The sequence below is a fragment of the Mus caroli genome, chromosome 16, assembly GCF_900094665.2.
Source record: "Mus caroli chromosome 16, CAROLI_EIJ_v1.1, whole genome shotgun sequence".
Classification (NCBI taxonomy): domain Eukaryota; kingdom Metazoa; phylum Chordata; class Mammalia; order Rodentia; family Muridae; genus Mus; species Mus caroli.
Window position 1 is genome coordinate 42,323,400 of NC_034585.1, and position 9,610 is coordinate 42,333,009.

Below are 9,610 nucleotides of genomic sequence, written 5' to 3' on the forward strand. Positions count from 1 at the left end.
GACCTCTCTCCGGAATCCTCTAGGGAGCAGTGCCCATTGACATCGGGGCTTAGGGCATTCTCTAGAGACCAGCTTAAGAAAAACAACACTTTCTTCTTTGCTCCAAGTTTTTCCCAATGTTGGGTGAAAGTTTCATAGGGACTTTGAGTCAGTTCCCAAGAGGGACAAAACTAAATAATGTACTCACAACAAATCAAATCGCAAAGATCTCAATATAAGCACTATCCCAGCTATACTTCAGGGCTGAGGGTCTCCGGAAATGAAGTAAACATTTGCTCGAGGCTCAGAGTTAAATGTGAGTCTTGATGGGCTTGATCTCTACTCGCTGCCTTGTGTTAATCAGGATCTCAAGAAATAAGGGACTAATACATGAGTGTCTTGAATTCCTGCAGACTCAGGAGACTTGGGGCTCTTAGGGTATAGCAACTCATCTAAAGAAGGTAAGATTTATCATTCATATGAAAATTCAATCTACAACACACTCATCACGTTGACCTTATGTTTCTTAACTAAACTGCCTTAAAAATCTCTCCATTATAAAATTGAAATAATGCTAGCAAGGAACCCTTCCTCTATGCAGGGTTGCTGTGTACTCATCCATACCGATACCAAGGACCTTCCCCTGTTATACTTGCAGATGTAAAATGTTGCCCACAAATTCTTGTGTTTGGATATTTTCAAATGCTACCCCTTCCCCCAATTAAATTCACTTAGATTTCAACTTGTGCTGAACTTCTTAATTTTTCAGTTGCACTTGAAGTTGCAAGTTTGTCAGTAGGCCAACCTCTGTTAACTTTACAAGATTGTGTGTGTGTGTGTGTGTGTGTGTGTGTGTGTGTGTGTGTAGAGATTTATTTACAGGTCTTATGGATGGAGTCATGATCTTTATAAGTTTGTCTAGAAAACATTTTCCTTAAAGTTATCCACTGCCTCTGAACTTAAATATCCCCACATCATCTTTCATGATAGACACATAATCCCACTTACTAGCTTAAGAGAGACTGATGGTGGCTGGGAAAGGGACAGCCAGTGTTCTTTAATGGTGACTCTTGATGGGTAGACCACCCTCCAGGGCAGGCCCTACTCCTAAGTGTAGTTAGACCATGCAATTGTATTTAATGGCTTTTAAAAATAATAATAACAAAAGAACTGGAAGTCGAGTTGGTAGGAGATTGTGGGTGGGGAGGGTAAATCTGGGACAGTTGGCAGGCTGAGAATATGATCAAAATATATTGTATGAAATATTTAAAGAACTAATAAAATATTATCTTAAAATTTAAAACAGAATAAACAGTTACTCAGAGGCAGGAATAAAATAGCCCTGTGTTGGAATTCTGCCTCCTCTTTCTCTCTTTCTCTCTTTCTCTCTTTCTCTCTTTCTTTCTCTCTCTCCCTCCCTCCATCCTTCCCTTCCCTTCTCTTCCTTCCTTCCTTCCTTCCTTCCTTCCTTCCTTCCTTCCTCCCTCCCTCCCTCCTTCCCTCTCTCCCTCCCTTCCTCTTTCTCTCTCTCTCTCTCTCTCTCTTTCTTTCTTTCTTTCTTTCTTTCTTTCTTTCTTTCTTTCTTTCTTTCTCACTCAGTTTTTTAATTTGCAAAATGACAATAATAAGCATTCTTGTTCTTAAAATTATTGTAAAAGTGCAACTTAATACTAAAGGTAACACTGGCCTAGGCCCTAGTACAAAGCAAATGATCAGTATATGCTATTACAGTAGTCCCGTGCAGTTTTCCGCTTCTACACCATACTTTGTTGGTGAGAGAAGCTCAGAAGACCATTCAGAATTAATATCTAGGCTAAGACAAAAAGGGAAAAGGAAAGAGCTCCAAAATGAAAAAAAAAAATCCTATGGTTAAGCCAGTCCCTAAATGGGAATTTTCCTTAAATTGGCTGACTGGTTGGTGAGACTGCTCAGCTTGGTTTCAACTGACCAGACCCTAAAGCCAGTCTTCTCTTTAGCACTGTACTTTAGGCTATAATTACCCTTCCTGAGACAGAAGCCCCAAACAGTGGGCAAATGCACACTAATTTGGGATGCCAGTTAAAAGAAGCAAACACATGCAGAGCTTGTAGGGTCTCATTTCCTGAGAAGCTAACATGACAGAAGAATAATTTGACCCAAATGGGGGCCTCAGCAGGGTCATGATTCTTGTCACATTTTTTTAGTGCCTTTGAGCTGGGGCCTTAGGTCCCAGGGTGTGAAGTCCAATCATTCCTTATGGGAAGCAACCTTCTCTGGGTTGTGTCTGTGACAGGGCGTCTCATCCCTCTTCCATCAAAACCTCATTCAGTGGCACATACAGGTAAACAAGTTTAAAAAGACCTCACCAAAATAACTCAATGGCTCCATGGAGGCCGGAGAGGCTGGCCTGGTTAGACGCTGGCTGGGAGCCAGCTCTGGTCTGGCATTCCTCCTAAGGAAGCAGGGAGATCAGAGATGGAGCTTGTGACCCAGCAGCCGCCACTGTTCTCTTTCCCAGGAACCTCTGGACTGTCTCATATGCTCCTTTCCCTCTATCTGTGCCAAAACATTCATCTCCTATCCTCAGGGGAGACTTGTTTTCCTTTCCCTTTGAAGAAAAAACAAGCAGAGGAAGTGAATGTAATGTCACAGCAAGCAATCCTTGGCAAGCCTTAGCAGACAGACATCCATTCAGAGCTTGTATTTCATTAGACTATTATATTCCTTCACTTCTCCCTAAACCACTGTTCCCTCCAAGAGGCCATTTTCTTTGGGGTTAAAAATGCTCACGTTCATTCTGAGGCTAGATGGGGCACAGGGAGCGAAAACATAAGCAAAATGGCTGGCCACTAGCTCCGTGATTGTTAATACCTTCTGGTTGCCTGCACCTAAGGCAGAAAGCGACATTCCTTCTTCAGTTTGAGATAATTCCATCCACTAGGAGCTCACTGTATTTATATCATACTGTACTAGGGACCCTGTGAGCACAAATATAGCATCATCATCCTTAAGTCTGGATTTTGGTACCACTACCACCTTAGATTTACTAGTTGTGCAAATTACTTCTTTATGTCTTATCATTCATAAAGTGTGGGAAAACCAGCTTGCTTTCTTGAGCCTTAGTGAAGCACACTTACTATGCAATGAAAGTGAGCTTTAAAACAACATACTGACACACTCAAATAGGTTGTCATGTCTCATCGTGATGGATGATGACCAAGGGAACAGTTGTAAATGAAAACATGATTTCTTCATTCCATGCCATCATGTGGATAATACATTGATGGGTTTGGGAGTTTAATTTTTTTTATACCTCTTTGAAGTAGAAGCTAACATACTTTTTACTCCAGAAATAGTAAAAATTTGAGACTTAGTTGAACTGAGTGACATGCACAAAGACATCCAAAAGGTAGTAATGACAAACTTGAGTTCAAGTTTCCATGTATAAGATAAAAAATCTATTAGTCCACTACGACAGCTATACTAACAATAGAAGCTGGCTTTATCAAAATCCCAGACTTCATAGGGGCAGTCTGCATTGCCACTTATTAATGATAATAAGTTAGAGATCAGAACATGCATTTGCCTCTAGAATGACAACCCCCATCTAAGGAAAACAGGAGATTTCTTTTTCTGGGATCCTCTTTAAGCCTTTTAGTGACTTTCTTACTTTCCTTCTTGTTGCTGCGGTCATGTGCTTAAAATTTGGCAGCCCCTTTCTGGCCCTTTCTTGTTTATAGTCTCATTTCCCAGCCCCCCTGAACTCATGGGGGAGCTCTACAGGGACTTTGGCTCTTCATCATTCTTCTGTCATCTTGGCATGATTGCTTCCTTTACAGATTTAACTAGCGTACCTTATAACTGAGTGTCACTTTACTCTGAGTGTCCTCATCAGGCATGATGACCATGACTCAACATATCATTCAGGCAGACAGAAGGCACAGCAGAAAAAGTAAGAGTATGTGGTAACACAGCTGAACGGCTTTCAGAAGCTGTGGAAGAGTTCTCTGGGCCAGGGATTTTTATTCTGGGAATGGAAAAACCCAACAGTTGATGTTGCTCAGTTTTCTTACACTGGCCTCTAGTGTATGAAACAGTCATAGCGGTTCTCTGCATCTTTTCCAGGTTCCGATGGAGGAGGAGGTTGCTGGTGATCTCTGCTCCTAATGATGAAGACTGGGCCTATTCACAACAGCTCTCTGCCCTCAACGGTCAGGCATGCAATTTTGGTGAGTAGAAGGCACCTTATTTTGGCTTTCCCATACTGCTTTCTTCCTGGATGATTCTAAAAAGGAACATAGAACATTAGTTCATCCAAATATACTCCAATTCAGATGCACATTCCCAGACACATATTCTATTATATTGAATATGAAGTTGCTTTCAAAGTACTGTCTCAGTCAACTATGCAATCTTTCCAAGTGTTTGAAAGTATTTACTGCTTTACTTTCAATTGATTTCTTAAAAAACATGTCTTAAGTTAATGAAATTCAAGCAGGATCACTTATCTGATACTTGGATACTGGATACTAATATTGGGTAATTCTCCATCTATTGATCCTGTTCTAGGAATTAATAAAACAGAATCTTATTTTCTTTATGAAACAGAACATCACTAGGTAACTTCAAATCATCCTGTCTTATCCTCCTGTGTGCTGGAATTTCTGGTGTGTGTCACTGTGTCTAGTTTCGAACCTTTTAAGGCCAAATCAGAAAGGAGAAAATGTTTCTTGTCTATTTGTTGCAAATCCCTCAATATTTTGAAAAATAACACGTCACCTTATTTACTAAACATTTTCTGCTGGGCTAACTAAAAGCACTAGTATCATTTTTAATCTGGCCACAGAAATACTTGCACAATCTACAGAACTTTTTACAAGGTTCAGTGTGACATGGGGTGACAGTGAAGTCAGTAGTGTTAATATCTCAGCTGACAGTGTGATCTGTGCTGCTGCCGAGGTTAGCACTTTGAATCATTAGAGGTATGTATGTATGGAAGGGCTGGTTTCCTGTCACTGATTAAAAAAATCAGCATTATAACATTCCTAATCAAGACTGTTTTGATACTTCGAGTAGGAAGAGTCTGTCTATAATTATGGCACAGTTATAAAACTGCACTTGGGGGCTGGAGAGATGGCTCAGCGGTTAAGAGCACTGACTGCTCTTCCAGAGGTCCTGAGTTCAATTGCTAGCAACCACATGGTGGCTCACAACCATCTGTAATGGGATCTGATGCCCTCTTCTGGTTCGTCTGAAGATAGCTACAGTGTACTCATATAAATAAAATAAATTTTAAAAAAATAGAAAAAAGAAAGTCTGTACTTGATTTTTGAAGGAAGGGTGTTCATGAGTTTTGTCAAGCATCAGTGGGACCCAATTCTATCATACGGCCCAGTACATCTCAATTATTTCTCAAGTACTTTCCAAATGTAAGATATGAAATAATGCAAAGGAAGGCAGCAAGTAAGCTCTAAATGGTAAGACAATCCAGGGATCCTTCATGTATACTCCGTTGATCATAGCTAATGCTTTACAACTAGCAACATACAATATTAGATTGTGTCAAGATTCTGAGTTGTATTTAAAGCTCTTCAGAGTCATCAATGGTGCTGATTATGAAAAATATACTTAGAGCACTGAAGGTTTAGTCACAGTAGAAGTGTAAGTCAAAACAAATCCCACTTTGGTGGCACATATGTGTCATCTCAGCACCAAGAGACTCCAACTAGGGGTTTTTGAGGCCCAGGCCAGCCTGGGTTATGGAATGTGACACATGTTAAAGAGACAATGACACCAAGTAATTATCATGGTTTGCTATCTTTCTGTAGATACCTTCTCAGGAGCCAGGAGGGGCTGTTTGGTTTTTATTTTATACTGGGACAGAAAGCCTGTGCCACACTAGTGTAAGCAAAACCTTTTATTATATGAAGGAAACATGAACAAACCACGCTTTCCCGGAGTCATTTTGTTCTTGATCCTCAGTTTCTGAAAATATGACTCACTAGTATTTGGAATAGAACGCTTCACCCTTCTGGGAAAAGATAAAGGTAGAAAACCAAACAGAACTGTGTGGAATGGCATTCTGCCTCGATTTTAGCTCCTCCTTAATGGAGCCCTCCCATATAGAAGCTTTTAATTTTCTCCCTGGGCAACAAACCCCGCTGATCTTATCAATTAGCTCGAAGCTCTCACCCCGGTTCGACTCTCTTCATCTTGCTGTTTTCTTTCTGAATCGCCTCCCATGCCTTTCATCTTCAAAAGAATTCCAACAAGCTATCAAGGCATGACCTTCCTTCCTTGGCTGAAACCTTATCTGCGCTTGCCTGGGGTTCCCCTATGTATCCTTTGCACGAGTCAGGACCTGTCAGTCAAGGGAAGCATCTCCCTTGTGATTGGCTCTGTACCCATCACTTAGATGGTTTCTGGGGTTTTTCTCTCTGAGGGGAAGAGTTATCCATAAAAGGTATGAAACTTTCAGGTTTAATCTCCCACCACCACCACCCCCATCCCCAGAATCCAACACTGTGCTTAACCCATGGTAGATATTTAATTTCACTAGTTTCATATTTTGGTATATTACAGCAAGAATCATTTTAAGAGCAAATCTATTTCAGTCCGTCTGCCTCACACACAAAACCACCTGATTCTTGTAAATCCTAAAATCTGTGACTTCTCTTTGTCAGTTTTTTTTAAAGTTCCCTGTGTTATAGAAATATCAAAGACAGATTATCCTACTTGGTTTATTGTGTTCTATATTTCTTTCAGACTTTAAGTGACATGAAATTCATCGGTTGTCAGGTTTATGGGTGGAAAAGACAGTTTCAGATTTTTTTCCCTCTAATTTTGTAATTTTTTTCTTTTGTGTTAGGTCTGCGACATATAACCATTCTGAAGCTTTTGGGTGTTGGAGAGGAAGTTGGAGGAGTTTTAGAACTGTTCCCAATTAATGGTAATAGTTAATTATTTTAAAACCTTATTTTGGCTATATGCATTCAGTAGGTATGCCTCAAGGAACTAGTATGTTAACACAAGCAAGCTTGTGTGCCCATGATGTGTGTGGGGCAGGGGCTGGACTAAGGACTAATCTTGATCTTGATATGACATCATTCAAACCAACAGTAAAGCCATCCACGTTCATAATCAAAGTCATGCTTTTGTTCGATAATGAGTTTTAAGATTTTCAAAGCAACTTATGCTCTATCATTTAATCTCATAATTGTTTTATGAGGTCTTAACATGTTGATTTCCATTTACAAGATAAGGAAATGCAACAAAAGGCTCAAAGAAGTTAAATGAAAATAACTTAACAGACTGGAGCTCGCAGAAGGAATAGTCATCCTTCCTCCACAGACCCTCATTTTGAAATAAATGCCAGTGTGGGAAATACCTGGCTGAGCACCAGAATAGACCCCCCCCCCCAGAAAGCCACAGTTCCCTGTCTCTTCTTTTCACACATACTACTGGTTTAGATCCAGTCATTGGTTTTCAATATAATTGCTCTTTTTCACTCTGGACAACAAAACAAGCTTCCATTGTCCACTGAAGGGAAAACTGGAATGTAAAGAAGTAAGCTAATTGGAAACATACCTAAAAATAGAAACATTATTGTTTGTCCCTGACAGATTGCTACAGATGTTGATGTTGCAGGATTAAATTAAGGCATGGGTTCTGTATTTTGTAATATTCTCAAAAAAGATGCCAGAGTTTGTCCATAGTCCCATAGTTTGGCAACAACAACCTTGCACAACCAAACTAATTGCTATTTGGACACCCCTAGCAAACAACTGGCATTTGAGCTAAAGAGAACAGGCTTGTGGGTCTTCTGCTCTCTCAGTGATTTCCTCTTGTTTTGTTGTATCTATGAACTCTGACTCTTTAATCCACTAACAACCATTTCAATGCTATTCCAGGGAGCGCCACTGTTGAGCGGGAAGATGTGCCAGCCCACTTGGTCAAAGACATCCGCAACTATTTTCAAGTGAGCCCAGAGTACTTCTCCATGCTTCTAGTTGGAAAAGATGGCAATGTTAAATCTTGGTATCCTTCTCCTATGTGGTCGATGGTCATCGTGTATGACTTAATTGATTCCATGCAACTTCGGAGACAGGAAATGGCCATTCAGCAGTCTCTGGGGATGCGCTGCCCAGAAGATGAGTATGCGGGATATGGCTACCATAGTTATCACCAAGGATACCAGGATGGCTACCAGGATGACTACCGTCATCATGAAAGTTACCACCATGGATACCCTTACTGAACAGAAATATGTAACCTTATTCCCATCCAGTTTCCCCTTCATCTGCTAAAGTTGCGTGCCAGCAGCTTCATAAGGGAATTTCTCCATACTCTACATACCCTGACTCTTTCTTTCAGTGTTCTTCCAAAATTAAAGAAATAGTAAACTTTCCCCTACGCATGACTTGTTATTAAGACATTTAAAAGAACTCTCTAACTGGAGAGAGGAAAGTGTGGTGCTAAATAATTTTTACTGAAAAACAAAAGGTAGTATCTCTTTTCTTATCTAATGGCTATTATCTGATATGCAAATGTATATAAAATGTTTATACATCTTTCCTTCATTTCTATCAATTTGTAAGTAAAAATTGTGTTAAGGAAAATTAAAACTCACAGTACAAATGTTTTCGTAGAACATCTGGATAGACACAAAAGGCAACAGATGGCTTAAGTTTTTCTTTTGAGACAGGATCTTTCTGTGTAGCTCTGTCTGATCTAAAACACAATATGTAGATCTGGTTTGTCTCAAATTCACAAGATCCACCCACCTCAGCCTCCCAAATGCTGGGATTAAAGGTGTAAATTGCCATAGCTGGCTTCAGATGGCTTAACACTTGAAATGTCAGCCTAAAAATGTTTACCACAGTTCTATGCCATATGAGGTTCTTCCACAGCTCTTAACAAAGAAGGAAGGTTTGGGTAGCCTGGGCAGGGTAGGTAGCCAAGGTCCCACCCAGATCAGCTACCACAGCAGCAACAGTGGTAGCAGTGGTGGTTTGAGCCTGGCCAGCCAGGTGGTTTCAAGGTCCAGCAATGAATGCTTTGGAAGAGGGACTCTTCCCCAAGTGTTACAGCTCAGTAAAGACAGTCCCTCTCATATGATCCTTGATGAAATAACTTGTGAGCTTTATTCCACGATAAGCACTGAGGAGTGGGGTGGGACTTAGGGATAGGAGTTTCTTATTGGCTCAGTTTGAGATGTTAGTGATGCTCTATTTGTATGGGGAAGGACTCCAAGTGTTTCCTTATGTGACTGACAGGAGTTGTCTTCTCAGTGGGGTTGTCATGGATACATGTTCTAGAGCGAGTGCAGAAATGGGTAGGGAGAGGCTTGATTCCTGCCAGTGTCAAGTCTCAGATTCCTCGGGTTTGAGCTCACTCAACTTTACTAGTTCTTCTGTCTAGTACATGGTCCTACCACAGCTACACAATGTGTTATAGCTTGTTTTGGTACTTCATACATAAACTCCTTTGGCCTGCTTCTGATCATGAACTGTCTTCAGACAGACAAAAGAGAACACGAATGGGCCCCATTCTAGAAACATTCCTAAATTTGAGAAGACCAAGTTGGGATTTACTGAAAGACCTGGCTTAGGCAAGCAATGATTTGACATTGCCATTCTTTTTTTTTTTTTTT

The 9,610-nt window shown here is 40.5% G+C and overlaps 1 protein-coding gene across 3 annotated transcripts in view; it reads left to right on the plus strand.

Moving 5' to 3' along the window:
- Ccdc80 (coiled-coil domain containing 80) overlaps positions 1-8,370 on the plus strand; it is a 33,538-nt gene extending 25,168 nt beyond the window's left edge. For all 3 annotated transcript variants that reach the window (XM_029470668.1, XM_021184806.2, XM_029470667.1), the window contains 3 exons: positions 4,084-4,187; positions 6,827-6,907; positions 7,869-8,370. In XM_029470668.1, coding sequence (XP_029326528.1) covers positions 4,084-4,187; positions 6,827-6,907; positions 7,869-8,215 — 532 coding nt within the window. In that variant the 3' untranslated portion in view covers positions 8,216-8,370. The remainder of the gene's footprint in view (positions 1-4,083; positions 4,188-6,826; positions 6,908-7,868) is intronic.
- The last annotated feature ends 1,240 nt before the right edge of the window (positions 8,371-9,610 follow it).